A 15,197-nucleotide genomic window follows, 5' to 3' on the forward strand; every position below is an offset into this window, starting at 1 on the left:
CATTATTGATCACGGGCACGGACATTACCGGAGAGGATTGGGATGCATACTTCCCAGGCTCATCGACTACTGTTGAGGATCGCCCGACCCGAGATGTGGATAGTGGGCGTCGGCTGAGTTATGGCTCATCATCGAGGGGTGCTGGGGAGCTTTCACAGGCGCAAGTATGTTTTTATTAGTATTTACTTTTAAAAAAATTCTCATTTATTTTCCATAAAATAACTTTATTAATTTTCTTATTAAGGCTTCATCCTCGCCTGTCACGGAGGCCGCTTTGTGCGATGCTGACCTGACTGCGACGGATGATTATATTCAGGAGGCCAACGAGATCGTGGTAAGACAATTTAAATTGTTGTGACTTAATATATATTTTCCTTTACTGATCTGGCTTATTCTTTTGTAGGTTACTACTGGACCGACGACCCTTCTACCGATCCTGCCAGCACTACTGATGATCATGCTGCAGCGCATCCTGCTATAAAGAGGCGATGTGATGAGGATGATCCTGATAGCGTAGTTGGGCGGGATGGGATGCGCCTCAGGCCAACGGCTGCATTGAAGCACACAGGCTGTGGAACACATTGATTTTTTTTAATTTTTTTTTGTATTTGATGTAAATATTATTTTATGTAAATAATAGCAACAAATTTTATTGTTTTCGTTATATGCGCATTATGTATATATTTCTCGGGTTCTTCGTTATTTTAATACTGCAACACAAACACAAACACAACAACTTAACATAATTTAAATTCGGCACACATAATGAAAATACATGACATGGAAAGCATAAAGATAAAATACAATACTCAACACATACATTGGTTTGTTTAGTCAACTATTCTCTTATTTAACCACTCAAATTGATCCAACAACTTATTTTTTTCTTCTTCCACCTCTTTTAATTTCTCCTTAAACGCCGCAATTTTTCGTTTATACATAACCTCATCACGTTCGTATTTTTTGTTCAAATCATGAATATACTGCAAAGTTTATTTGTAGCATTCCTTCTTACATGGTTCATCAATCCATACCTCAAAATTACAAAAAGGTTCATCGGGAATCCTATAAAACTTGTTCACACATATCCAGTATCGGCGCACAACTTCACCATCATCCCAACAGTCCGTCATCATACATTTTTTGCCGCATTGGCACCTTGGTACATAAAGGCGTTCAGACATTTGTTAAAGCGAAAAAAACCCTGCTTTATGGAGAGTTTTGATATTGGTTATTGTTAAGCGCAGAAAATAACTAGAATGCACCTATTATTTATAGGCAAGACAACACACATAACGTAGTATTTAACCGCGCTATGCTTACACATAACGTAGTATTTAACCGCGCTATGCTTCGCATGTTAAAGATTCTTTCGGATACAAAATAGTTTTTTCGCAGGCGGGCAGCTTTTAAATTCGACAAGACAACACATATAACGTAGTATTTAACCGTGCTATGCTAACACATAACGTAATATTTAACCTCGTTATATATATTCACATATTTATCAAAAATCTTCCTCCTCTCACAGTGTAGTTTTCTAATAATAAATTTAGCATGAAATTCGAAGGTCTACTAAAAAAAATTCCGTTTGTAAATCCAATACTATTTTTGATTACATGAGCGAGAGGGAGAAATTCATTAATTTACTCAACTGAAAAATGGACCATTATCAATAAGATTTAACAACAATGGAAACATAATTTTATTTGATACATCTTGCAACATAAACAAGTACATACACTTATTACAACTACATTACGAAACCCAGTTACTACATGTATCCTTGATAGTTGGGCACATTAGAAGAACTCCCACCAGGAGCTGGATTACCACCGCCACCCAAACTAGCCGAAGGACATTTTTGACGGTCATGTCCTGTTTGCGAGCATATACCACATTTGCGCGCATAAATGGTATCGCTAACATCCATTTGATTCCGTATACGCATTCTCTTCTGTACCTGCACCTATATTCGCCGCAAAAACTCCTTGTTACATACCATTTTAAATGGTTTCGGCGATCAATAATGCTCAGCACCCACTGGCTGCAACTGCCCACTATAGATATTTAAGTATGCATCGACACTATATTATTTATCAACGTAGTTGGTTGTCCCTAAACCAACATGTTGAAAGCACCTGATGGCATGTGAGCATGGCATGTGATAGATGGATCATTTCCCACAAGAGCATAACCTTGTATATTCATTTATGGTATGTATATTATTCCCCCGATTTTGATGGATAGCGGTGCGAACTTCAAAAAAAATTCTGTCGTGATCATACTGTAAAAATGAATGCCAATGTGCTCGCCGCCTGTATTTCTCAAATCTCTTCATCGGCAGTGGCATAGATTCAACACCCCTTTCCATTAATGATGTTACAGTTGCAACCCTTTCAATAAACCTCTCCGCCATCAGCTTGAACGACATGCGCACTATGGCAGTGACAAGCAATCCTCTTGCCGACTTCAATAACCCGTTGAAAGGCTCTGACACATTTGTAGTCAGAATTCTCCATCTTCTTCCACCATCCGCATGCATAGTCCACTTGTCAAGCTCATGTCGCATCAACCAACCATAGGCTCTCTCATCTTCCTGCCTGATAGATTCCATGTGCCTCCGGAATTTATGCTCTTAGTGTTCTGTTGCTGCCATCCACATCAAATCATGCAGATCTTTGTTGGGATGTGCCTTCTGGAAATTGGCCTTCAGGCGTCTCACACAGTAACGATGGTAGGCATAAGGTTCTTGCCATGCAGGCAAATTCTATATAAAACTTAAGACACCACCATGTCGATCAGATATTAGACAAATACCGAAAATGCTGTTTGACAATGTGCTCTTTCAAATGGTTCAAAAACAGCGTCCACGTCTCTTGGCTTTCATTGGCACAAATAGCAAAAGCTAGAGGAAGTATTTGTCCATTAGCATCTACTGCAACGACGATCAACAGTTTGATATCATACTTTCCATAGACATGAGCGCCGTCTATGGATATTACCGATCGACAATGCGAAAAACCATCAATTGCTGGTTTAAATGCCCAGAACACGTAATTGAATATATATTCTGGTCTTCCCAGACTTCGCTCAAGCTTCCATTCAACAACCGTCCCGGGGTTAAAGTGCTGCAGTACAACCATGTACCTGGGTAGAGTTGCAAATGACTTATCCCAGTTACCATAAATAATTTCAAACACACGTTTGCGCCCGAGAAATGCCTTTCTTTTGGTAATGGTATGGCCATATTCCTAGTGGACTGATGTAATACACTCTTTGATTTTATACCTTATGGACGCTTCAAGGTGTAGAATAAGGACAAGAGAAATCAAGTCAATATCCAAGTTGCAGTGATTCCCATTGAATGTGTCCATTTTACATATGTGGGTGGGAATATATTTACCCACTTTCCACAGACCTGTGTTCTTCTTGCTCGCACGGAGCATTCAATGACAACCCGTAAACCATCTGTGACAAACAAACTTGCATACATTCGGACTTGACTCCCATACCGTCATCTCACGATACTCTTTTACGCTGTACATTTTCGCTGCCCTACTTAGGCGCACTTTATCAGGAAAAAGCATGCCTTTTGCCAGCACCATTGGTCTAGAATCATCCCACATCGCTGTCCGGATTTCATCAAAATCCCTTGTCAGAGCATCCACATCCGGCATATTTGGCAAATGATCAAGGTAGGGAATTTTCCTTGAATAAAACGGCACTTGAGACTCGTACACTCTTGGTCTAACGGGGGGTGGAGCATACTCCCTTGTCAAATCAGGTCCTTCATTCTTTTCCTCCTCATCACCATCCTCACGAGGGAAGGGTGTGTCGTCTCTAGAATCATCGGCATTGTTATCATAATCACTGTTCTCTTCCTCACTCTGTACATCTGCCAGATCCCGATTTAATATGTCGTCTTCGCGAAATTGAGTCAGGACAGGTGGTTCAACTTGCTCGTTTTTACTGCACAAATAACAAAGTAAACATCATTACTGAAATTAATAAATACTTTCCATATAGTTGTATCACTTCACTTACAAGTCGTAATGTGTTGACATTCCTTGATGGACATTATCCTGTCGGTGACGACTCCCGGATGAACCACCATGATCCAACACACCAAAACTATGCATATTCCAACTGGCCGAGGGTTCATAACTTGTAAAAGTCATATCTGGCTGGTACCCCCTGCGGAATATGTGAGCGTTAATACAAATTCAATACAACAAAAATATACATCGTAACACAAAGGAAAATTGAAGTTTACCACTCGTCTTGTGGATTATGTAAAACATGAGAGAAATTATTTTCTCGCTCCTCATTCGCCAGTGGTGAGAAGTTTAAATCAGGGCAAACTCTTTCATCCGGAATCTGTCCGGCAAAAACTGCTCCAGAATAACCACCCGATGGCTGAGGGTTATCCCTACTATGCTCAATCTCATTATTGCGAACGTCTTCGACCTTGACGTACATTTCCAACATTTTTATCACAAGAAATTCCCAGTATTCATCCGGAGTCCTCAAAAAATCCCTCAAAGTTTCATCATCATCGATGTTGAACTAAGCGTAACAAGCAACCCCTTGCAGAGTGACGGAATACAGATATCTTCCGGTTACTTTAAGGTTCACCGAACGTTTCCTCACACTCATTTTATTACATAATAACGATACTAATCTATCGTACTCCATTGTAAGTGAAAACTTAACATGAAAATGTGGAGATAAATTATAGCTCACAGAGTTATTCGCCACCACAACCTCACCCCCCCAATATAATGAAACCCTTGCTTTTCGCTCTTCAGACATTATGAAAAAATGCTTGAGAATTTAACAAGAAGAAAAATTTGAGTGGGAGTAAGGAATATTTTTGAATGGATTTTTGTAAAATCCTAACGCCTTTAAATAAGGCAATGCGTAGCTCGAGGGGCTGTTTTTTTTTTATTTTTATTTTTTATTTTTTTTTTATTTTTACGTATAACGCTCTTTTAGAGGGCGCTATACACATTTGAATTATTGTTATGTCAGTTAAACATATGAGACTTATTGGTGGGCCCACAAAACATATATAGCACTCTTTATAACTGCGCTATACATATATAGCGCGGTTTATAAGGGCGTTATATATATATAACGCTCTTTTAAAGAGCGCTATACCTTAACTTCCAAAACGTCCGTTAAGGTATAGCGCTCTTTAAAAGAGCGTTATATATAGTTAGGTAACTCTTTTTTTTTTACACGCATTTCTGTCCTACTTGGCAAAAACAACCACAAATGGGTTATGGACTCCAAATTATAAACCTTTTACTTTTTTAGATTTTTTGTGTGGTATCATTTCTGTTATTGACTTATCTTTCATATGTTAATCCAATAATTTTACAAACTAATGTCGTTGATAACAAATTAACACAATGGACATTCAATATTGGTATAGTAAATTTTAATCAAAGAACAATTAATTACTTATGTAGTAAATATACTTTTGGAAAAAAATATAGAAATTGAAAGATTTTTTTAGAAGAACAAACAAAATAGTCGTAGATCCAAGACTTATAGGGAAGGAATGGAATTGCGCATGATAATTTGATATATTTCGTTATGGGAGGAATGTCAAGATTAAGGAAAATATGGAATAAATATTTGATACATTATGAAAGAGAATATGAGAGATCTCGAACAATAAATATGAAAAGACACTAAATCTAATATGGTCGAGATATGTTTTTGATGTCGGAATTTGGTGCATAACAAATGTCCACATTTAATGGAAATATCTTAGTTATGTTGATTAAGAGGGTGTTATGATTGAGTTGTTGCAACTTTTTGAAAGGAAAAAAGATATAACAAACATAAGATTTGAGGAAGATCAAAAAATATTTGTCCAAGCTCTACTAGAGTATGGAGATAGGATTTGCTAGAGTTATGAAAAGATTTAAAATTGGAAATTCATTTTGCTATAAATCTGAATTGAGATACTATGATTATGTCAAGTAAAGTATTGTTGGGAATGTACAATAAAATAATGTTATGAAAAGAGAATTCTACAAAAGAAGATTTGCTGAAATCCAAGAAGATCAAGATGCTAAAATCATTCATGGAAGGATATTAATTATGAATGTAGAACACATATGGAAATAAAATAATTCAAAATCTATCAATCACATAAGATGAAATTAAACAACATTTCATTTGGAAAGCATTTGAATTCAATTTGAACTAGAAGTAATAATTAGGTAACAGAGATTATGAAAATTCGAGGTAGAAGAGAGTTATAAAAAGATTTAAAATTTAGAACTTAAAAAATTTGAATTTACATATTATGGTTATGTGAAGAAAAATATTCTTGGGCACTTTAAAAATTATGGGGAGAAAACCGTTATGAAAAGAGAATGTGAAGAAGATTTATTGAATCCAAGAAGATTAAGTTGCTAAAATCATTTATGAAAGGATTTTAATAATGACTATAGAGCATAAATGGAAATAAAATAATACAAATCCACATTGACATGAGATTAAATCAAATTATATTTAATTTGAAAAGCATTTGAATTCATTTAGAATTGGAGGTGGGAGATTATTTTACCCGATTTCTTGTCAACAAAGGACATTTAGAAATATAATAAAAAGGAAATATTATTAAAAAAAACTAAGTTAGAAATTCTATAAATTAGTGATTATAATTTAACTGTGAAATCTGTTATATTTTTAATCATTCGTAAAATTTCAATTGTGCACGTGGCCAAGGTAATTCAATTTGAAAATTTTAAAATATATGTTTCGTTTGGAATACTAAATGCGAGTTCATTATAGTATTTCTTTTATAGATGACAATGAGCATTTAAAGAGTTAAATTTGATCGAAAAGACAAATTGAAAAGCAAAATTATGGTCATTGCATAGTAACTAATACTAAGACATTGGAAAATTGTTTGTTGCTTGGCTTATAGTAGGGTTCAATAATAGTTAGATCATTAGAACTTTCTCGTATAGTTAAAATCAGAGTAAACAATGTAAAGTTTATATACGAACATGCACGTTCAACTAGGGTATATTTACATTAGTCAAATCTCAACATAACAAGAAAATGGGATGAGTAAAGTATATATTAATAAGTAATGTTACACCAGACATACAATAAATAATAATTTATGTCTGGTGTAACATTACTTATTAATATATACTTTACTCATCCCATTTTCTTGTTATGTTGAGATTTGACTAGTTAGTTATTTTATTTTACTTTTTTTAAACGTAAAAATCTAATATTTATACATAAAATAGATGCTTATCGAGAAAAAATGAAACAAGAAGTATCTTCCGAGAGTAGTATTTTGGACATAATTAGAACAATTTAATTAACCACTGTATATCAACTTTAAAATAAGACAATTACGCCTCAATTTCAAACTAAGCTATGTGCATGAAATATAACCTATTTTGCTCCATTTGGCTATTATATTTTGAAGTTACCACAATATTCATACTATCTACTTTGTTTCACAAGAAAAGAATAAAAATAATAATAAATAATATGATAAGGAAAAATAAAAGAAAATTATAATATAATAAAAATTGTGATAGAGATGTATAGAAATTTTCTATCAGTTTTCATAGTTAATTTCTTTAAAGGTTCTTTAATAGTTGAAGTTCCAAATGCGGACAGAAAACAAATGAAAAAAATAAAAAGGAAATGTTGATAATATTTGGCAGTAAAAGAGGTTAACCAGTAGCTCCCTCGTAAATCCAGCAGCCACCATTGTCGTTGAGATAGAGAGCCCTAATTCCTAAACCGTGCGAATCTGGTAAACTACCATTGACACTCACGTGCCAGAAACAGAAACAGAAACCAGATATATATACATACAATTACAGAAACTGTTCTCCCTCCTATCGGGGAAGAATAAAAATAAAAAAAAATAAAAAAAATAAAAACCCTAAACGAGCCAAAAAAAGAATAAAATTACCTTTCTTCCATTTTCTTGCTATCTGAAAACCCTATATATTCCTCTGGGGTTTTGTCTTCCCCATCTCTTATTTCTGCGGTGTTGTTCAAACGGTGGCTACATTGTTTCCTCAGGTGCCCTTTCATTTTCGTTTTCACTTTTTTATTTTGAGTTTAATTACTTCTGTTAGAGAAGAAGAATTTAATTACCTATGTTAATTGTTGATAACTACCTCTTTGTAAAGTAAAGATTGGTTCTTTATTGGTTTCTTGGTTTTAATTTCGTGTAAAAATCGAGTTGCTTTATATGGTTTTCCAATTGGTGGATATTCATTGGGGTTAAATGGAGAAAATGTTGACGGGTTTATTCATTTGGTAACTATTGGGGTGAAAATTGAAGTTTTTTGATACTTCTCTGTCAAATGTTCATTTCTGGGGATTGTTTAATTTTTGATGATGGTGGTGTCCGGGCCAGCTTGCTCACACCTCGTCTATTCTGCTGGGTACCCGCTACCTCCCACGGGTACCGGGTAAGTCCACCAAGCTGAGGTAGATGGAAAGAAATCACCTAGTGTTTTTTGTGGGGATTGTTTATTGTTTTTCCTTTTTTACTTCTTAATTTTGCCCCTTCTTTTACAAAAGAAAGAACCTACTTACCTCCTATTTGGGTGGGAGGGGGTTTGGGGGAGAGGGGTTAATCAATGTTTATTAATTAATGTAACTTGATCAACTTGTATTTTCCATTGAACATTTTTCAACTAATGAAACCATCTCCTTGGAGGTGCATGTCTTATTGGAATTCGGAAAAGTTTACTTACGAAGGTTTTGCTGATGCTTGTCTTCTGAATGAATAAAGTTTCTGTCTTATTCACTACATTTACATTTTTTAAGATTTTACCTTTATTCTTGCATTAGTTCTGAGAAGGCCTATAAACAGTTTTTCTCAGATTGGGCAGCTCATGTCGGGAGGTCCTATGGCGATCGTCAAACCAGAGGTATGAGAAACCATAAATTTTTATGTTCAAACGACACTTGGCTGTATTTATTTATCTAGTAAAAGAAGTATGAGAGACCATGAGGTATGAGCTCATGTAGTGGTTATGATGTATGGGAATTTTGGACACCCTTCTAATTTTTATTCCTTTTATCCTCAATCAATCCCATTCCGTTTAAAGGGTGTCTTGTATCAGTTGCTCTTTCAGGCTGTGAGTTGCATTCACTTAAGGTATTATGAGATGCCACGATTTGGGAATATCAGTTTTTTTGTGTTAAGATGAACTGGCTCTGCTGATTTACTTTTTTTTAGACATATTTTAGATTTAAAGATGGATGCTGCATGGACGAGTTAGGTGTTTCTTAGTTTAATGATGCCATGTTGCATCACCACACAAGATATGTTATATAGATCATTGCGCTGAAATGTTGTAAGCGTTGATCCAGTTGGAGAACTGATAATGGGAAGCTCTAATGCGGGCACTGGTGGCATAATTTTAGTTGCTGTGAGCACCTAATTTCTGAAACTCCCTATCCCCTCGGGAAAAAGGAGGTGTGACAGCTGCCATTAAGTGTTATTATTTAAAGACACTGTTATTTCTTCTGGATACCTTTTGCATGGGAAAGTCGTGTGACATCCTCTGTCACTGTCCAAGTTTTGGGCATAGATTTTTTGTGTATTTCCACTGCTCCCCATATTATATGTTCCAATCAAGTGACAACAACAACAACCCAGTATAATCCCACTAGTGGGGTCTGGGGAGGGTAGTTTGTACGCAGACCTTACCCCTACCCTGGGGTAGAGAGGCTGTTTCCTATAGACCCTCGGCTCCCTCCTCCAATAACTCCCCACCTTGCTTTTGGGGTGACTCGAACTTACAACCTCTTGGTTGGAAGTGGAGGGTGCTCACCACTAGAGCAACCCACTCTTGGTTCCAATCAAGTGACCGTTTCCAAATTACTCTTGCTAATTTGCTTTGCGGTTCTTCCGTACAGATGAAGTCATACATCTGGCTCCAAACAGCTGATGGTTCAATCCAACAAGTGGAGCAAGAGGTTGCCATGTATTGCCCTGTGATATGCAGGGAAGTACTTCAAAACAGCACGGGATCCTCGAAAAATAATGCAGTTGTACTTCCTGAACGAGTCAATGCTGCTGTCTTAGGGTTAATACTGGATTTTTGTCGGTTCCATCAAGTTACTGGCCGTTCTAATAAGGTTTATTTCTTGCTTCCTTGTTAACAATGCATGTCCTCTCCCCACAATGAAGGAAAATCAGAGCTCAGTATGTTATGTGTAGGTTTTATGTAATAGGATGTTCAAGCATTTGCTTTCCACTAAGTGCAACAGTTGTCTTTTACGTATCTAGGAGCGCAAGATTTTTGATGAGAAGTACATCCGGTTAGATACCCAGAAGTTATGTGAATTGGCTTCTGCTGCTGACAGCCTTCAACTAAAGCCTGTGGTTGACCTTACAAGCCGTGCACTTGCCAGGGTGATTGAAGGCAAAACTCCCGAAGAAATACGTGAAACTTTCCATTTGCCTGATGATCTAACAGAGGTCTGTCTCGCTATCATAGAACTTTGATAGCTCGCTACTTCCATATTGTTTTTATTCTTACATGGAAGTGGTATTTCGTCAGGAGGAGAAGTTGGAGCCTTTAAGAAATATGACGGATGATCCACGTATCCGCCTTCTAAATCGACTCTATGCAAAAAAAAGAAAAGAATTGAATGAGCGAAAGAAACTAAAGGTGCTTTGACATTTAGCTTTTGTTTGAATCTTTAATTGTGGTTACTTAAGTTGACGCTAATTATTGCGTGATTGTATATGCATCAACTCTTGTTTTGCATCAATTCATTAATGGGGAACTGCTCTTCATTTACATTTTCCAGAATGTTGAGGTGGAAGAACAACAACGTGTAGATGAAAGATCCGTTGATGATCTTTTGTCATTCATAAATGGTGGAGATGGAGGTATATTTATGAACTTCATTGACACCCTCCATTGTGGTGTAGAGTTGCTCTAATTTCTACATGTTATATAAGTAGTATAATTTAGCTATTTGCGTACGTTAATTTCCATATATTGCTAATGACTAGATGAAGTTGTATTGCAGCTTCCTGGCATCGCTATGTATCATTGTTTGTCGACTTCTATCTTTAGTCACCTTTTGGGTGTGAATTCTTTTCACTACATCATTATTTCTCCGGTTCTGTATTGTGGATGCTTTCTTGATGGAAAGGTTAAGAGCATGTTTTGGAGTGCACGCAACTTTATCGATGGAGTTGCGTGTCATAGTTTGTATCTTTAGTTTGCCCAAGCTATGGTCATGGGCATGCTTCATTCTTGTGCTTTCGATGAATTCTTTGCTGCATAAATTCTTTTTCCGATAAGTAAACATATTGCTGCATATCTGCATAATCAGAGAAAATAAATTGCTGCATATTCATCATATTTGTAGTCTGTATGGTCACTGGACCTCATAATACTGTAATCTAGCTTCGTCTGAAGGATTTGACTTTTTCATTAGTACATGCACATGCATAGGTTAGCTTTTCAGTCAACTCAGAACTGTATACTTCTCATTTCTACAAGCCCCTGACATTGGATGATTTATAACCAACATTATTGTTTTGAGAACCTTGGTCTTGATTCTGTGTCTGACAAGTTCCTTCTTTTAATTGTATCATGGTACTTTTTTTTGGCAGACTCAAAGGGAGTGAGAGAAACAAAAAATAAAAAGAAAACTCGAGGGAGAAAAGAACAAGCTAGAAACAATTCTTCAAATAATGAAGCTGGAAACTGTAATAAGGTTGGCATCTCGTGGACTCTAGGTTTCTTTCTGTTTCTTTTATTTTTTCTGCTCGCATGCGTGTAAAAGAGAGGAGAGTGTGTTACTCGGAACTATCTTTTATTTATTTTGATCTGATCCTTGCTGGTACTCAGGAATCTAGTTGCCTTGCATCTGGCTGCCTAAATGGTGATATCAACGACGTGTCTTCTCCGAGTAGAAATTCGAAGCTGCAAAACTCGGCATCTGCAACGTTTCCATCTAAACTCGACTTTGATGACTTTGATATGGATGATGAGTTAGATCCAGTAATGAAGGAAAAAATTGACAGGTTTGCTTATCTTGTATAGTGTTCTAGAGATAGATGTGTTGTTCTACTATATGACATGATTGCATTTCTGATGTTAAATTGTTGAGTTTTAGTATATGTTTATGTTTCTTTTTCTCATAGATCTTGGCAGGATTCTTTAGGTGAAGGGAAGACTAGTTCTCTGGTGGTAAAGCACAGTTTTTATTCATGAAAAGCTGTTTTTTTTGGCTTCTCTCTCTCTCTCTCTCGCTGGGTTCCTTCTGCTTCTTCTGGACTGTTGTGTTGCTTAGTGAACTTACTGACAGTGGCTTCTGCGGAGGTTGCATACCTATCTAAGAAGCTCAGTGGAACTATCTGTTTTTTTTTATAAGTAACTATCGATATCCCTTCTTTCTGGCAAGACTGAAGGATTTGCATACTTCAGGGCATATTGCATGGCTTAAAGGTTAATAACTTAGCCTTTATGCGCATAACTAAACCCCCACCCCCCAAAACAACCCCCAAAAAAGGAGGAAAGAAAAAAAGAACAAAAGATAGAAAAAGGGTTAGAGATAGAATATTTATCTTCCCAAAATCCCATGGAGAGTCTTTCCCCGTGATATAGCTCCCTTGGTTTAAAACTCTAGATTCTATATCTGGATCTACTATGGGCACACCTTTGATGATCTGTCTTTTGTTCATCTAATTCCATGAATTTCCTTGATTTCTTTGTTTGACCTGCTTCCTTCGTGCAGCCCCTGCTGGCATTAATTTCTTGCCTGCTTTCGTATTCTGGTTGTCTTTCCTAAACATTGTGCAAACTGCAAGTTAATCAGCATTATAATGCTCGCATTCTTCTAGCTGGAATCTGCTTACATATCATAGTATATGGATTTATTTAATCAGTGTAGAACTGTGATCTCATCCACGTATGATGGGGAATGGATAACAATCGATAAATCCTTAGTTATGTAGCAGAGGTCATTTCTTATTATTTATCCTTGAGAATATGTAGAAGTTCCATCATAATTCTGTCTTTGGAGAAGGGGCTTGTTCTAGTCTCTGTGTGTGGAAGTAGCAATTACTATCTATTACAGAGAGATGCTTTCCATATTACTCTTAGCATGGGCTTCTATGGTCTGTATGGGGCAAGTTCTCTTTTAACTATTCCAATGGTAAAATATGGAGTTTGTAACTTGATTCTGAATTTCTAAATTGCAGGGAGGTTGAGGATTTTGCTCGGCGACTAAACTGTGACTGGCCGGACAGGATGCAACAGATTTTGTCTTTGGCTCCAGAGAGAAGGCTTGGACCAATTTCCATGAATGGAAATGGTTCCTTGAAGAGATGTACAGGTAAGATTTTTTTTTTTGATAAGGTAAAAGTTTTATTCATAAGGTACCAAGATGGTACAAAAAGTTACAGAAAACACCCCAAAACAGCCATATCCTATAGGCCTCCTAGTAAATCCAGAAACTCTAAAAACTTTTGATGTTCCATTGATACACTACTTTTACACCAATAAAACAAGATGTGAATACATTTGTTTCTAATTCTAAAAATGTGCTCCCTATGTCCTTCAAAACAAGCCCGGTTCCTTTCCAGCCATAAAGTCCAGAAGATGCATAATGGGATGGTTCTCCATATTTGCTTCAGTCTTCTAGGTACTCTTTGACTATGCCACTTTTCCAACAAGCTCCTAACAGTCGGTGGCATTACCCAAGAGATTCCACAGACCAAACATTTATAGAGAACTTAGAAAAAATGTAAATATTCTTTAGGAAAGATCTTGCTGAGCTGCAGTGAAATAAAGAATTCAATCCGTAGGTGATTGGAATATGCCAACAAGTACAATAATTTTTAGGCTGTTTTGAGAAGTTGAATTAAATAGTAGAATCTTAATCGTAAAAGAATATCGTAGTATGGAGCTGCCATGATTGTATCTGACATTCATTATATACCTAATGAGACAATGCCTCGGTAGTGTCAGAAATGGTTCCAGATTTAATGCGGTATAGCATTTGATTTGTTTGCACTTCCCTCAAAGAACTAAAAGCATTCCTTGAAATCAAAACTCTATCTCTTTTGTTTAACGTGTGTCACATTTCTGATTTCCCACAGCGATTTCTCCTGGTCGAGTCAGGGTGATCTTTAACCTAGTTTATTTCAAATTTTTGCTGTGGAAATTAGGCTTATAAGTAGTCTTATTGCTGCAGCTGACTTTTTGTAGTCAGAGTTTCAATGGTTCTTTGGAGTTGACATATTAGGGAAGTAATTTAGTCTGAATGCTTGTAGCTCCGTGCATGATTTTTCTCATGGCCCTGTCATTTCATTTATTAGTCGCGGCTTCTAGAGCTGGGAATGTGTATTAAACTTCGTGGCTAGTTTGTGGTTGTGAACAATGATTATTTGTTGATTGTTAGCTTTGCACCTCTCCTTGAACATTTTCCACCCTAAAAAAAAAGAAAAACAGAATCACCCGAATCAATATAAGACGACTTGATAAAACAGATGTCTGCATTGTGCAAGAGAAATAAAAAGCTGACTGTTTTGTGCTAGAATCTTGTGTCTCATTGGGAGTCTATAATCTTTGCAGCAGGTGTGGACCGAGGATAATGGTTGAAATGGTGGATAATGCGTCTTTTAGATTCAGCTTGAGCTTAACATGCCAGCGTGCCTGTCTCCGCTGTTTGCAACGATGGCTGGTAATGTTTTGTTGTTCATTGCATGTAAAGTTCTACCCTCTTGTCAAGCTGCTAAAAGTGAGTTCTTGTCGCTGGATAAGCCAAGCCGAGTGCTCAAAGTGTAGGGAAATATCAAAATAGAAGGAAAGTTTTCGTTGTTTGTGGTTTATGGTAACTTGCATTGCATTTGCCATGCATTTCCAGACACAATTTCCAATTTTGCAATAGATTCCAAATTTCTTTAAACCTGTTCTTTTATCTTCTCTGATTTGGTTCAAATGGCTGTTGTAATTCCCCCCGCCACCCCTTTGCTTTATTTTTTTATTTTTTAATTTAAATTTGCTTTTGCCTTTTCCCCCTTAAAAAGGAATGTATAATGACCATTTCTCTCATGAAATGGCTGGCATACCTCACTTGACACCAGGGTGTGTAACTGTATATTATGTACAAAATAGATATCGTGCTTCTGTTTCTTCACTGTACAAGTA

The 15,197-nt window shown here is 36.5% G+C and overlaps 1 protein-coding gene across 5 annotated transcripts; it reads left to right on the top strand.

Moving 5' to 3' along the window:
- The first annotated feature begins 7,657 nt into the window (after positions 1-7,657).
- LOC107820068 (SKP1-like protein 21) lies at positions 7,658-14,955 on the top strand. 5 transcript variants are annotated; one of them, XM_075251967.1, is made up of 10 exons: positions 7,658-8,082; positions 8,885-8,942; positions 9,937-10,158; positions 10,310-10,501; positions 10,584-10,694; positions 10,837-10,918; positions 11,654-11,757; positions 11,892-12,067; positions 13,247-13,380; positions 14,622-14,955. In XM_075251967.1, the coding sequence occupies exons 2-10, from the start codon at positions 8,907-8,909 to the stop codon at positions 14,639-14,641; spliced, it is 1,077 nt and encodes a 358-aa protein (XP_075108068.1). In that variant the 5' UTR covers positions 7,658-8,082; positions 8,885-8,906; the 3' UTR covers positions 14,642-14,955. The 5 variants fall into 5 exon arrangements, with proteins under 5 accessions (XP_075108068.1, XP_075108070.1, XP_075108071.1 ...); XM_075251969.1 differs by having other exon boundaries at positions 14,625-14,955; XM_075251970.1 differs by having other exon boundaries at positions 7,666-8,082; positions 8,863-8,942.
- Positions 14,956-15,197: the final 242 nt, after the last annotated feature.

This window comes from Nicotiana tabacum, chromosome 4, assembly GCF_000715075.1.
Source record: "Nicotiana tabacum cultivar K326 chromosome 4, ASM71507v2, whole genome shotgun sequence".
Taxonomy (NCBI): domain Eukaryota; kingdom Viridiplantae; phylum Streptophyta; class Magnoliopsida; order Solanales; family Solanaceae; genus Nicotiana; species Nicotiana tabacum.

Coding starts and splice junctions, on each gene's coding strand:
- LOC107820068 (XM_075251967.1), top strand. CDS start 8,907: ATGTCGGGAGGTCCTATGGCGATCGTCAAACCAGAG. Junction 8,943..9,936: donor TGGCGATCGTCAAACCAGAG/GTATGAGAAACC, acceptor TCTTCCGTACAG/ATGAAGTCATACATCTGGCT. Junction 10,159..10,309: donor TTACTGGCCGTTCTAATAAG/GTTTATTTCTTG, acceptor TTACGTATCTAG/GAGCGCAAGATTTTTGATGA.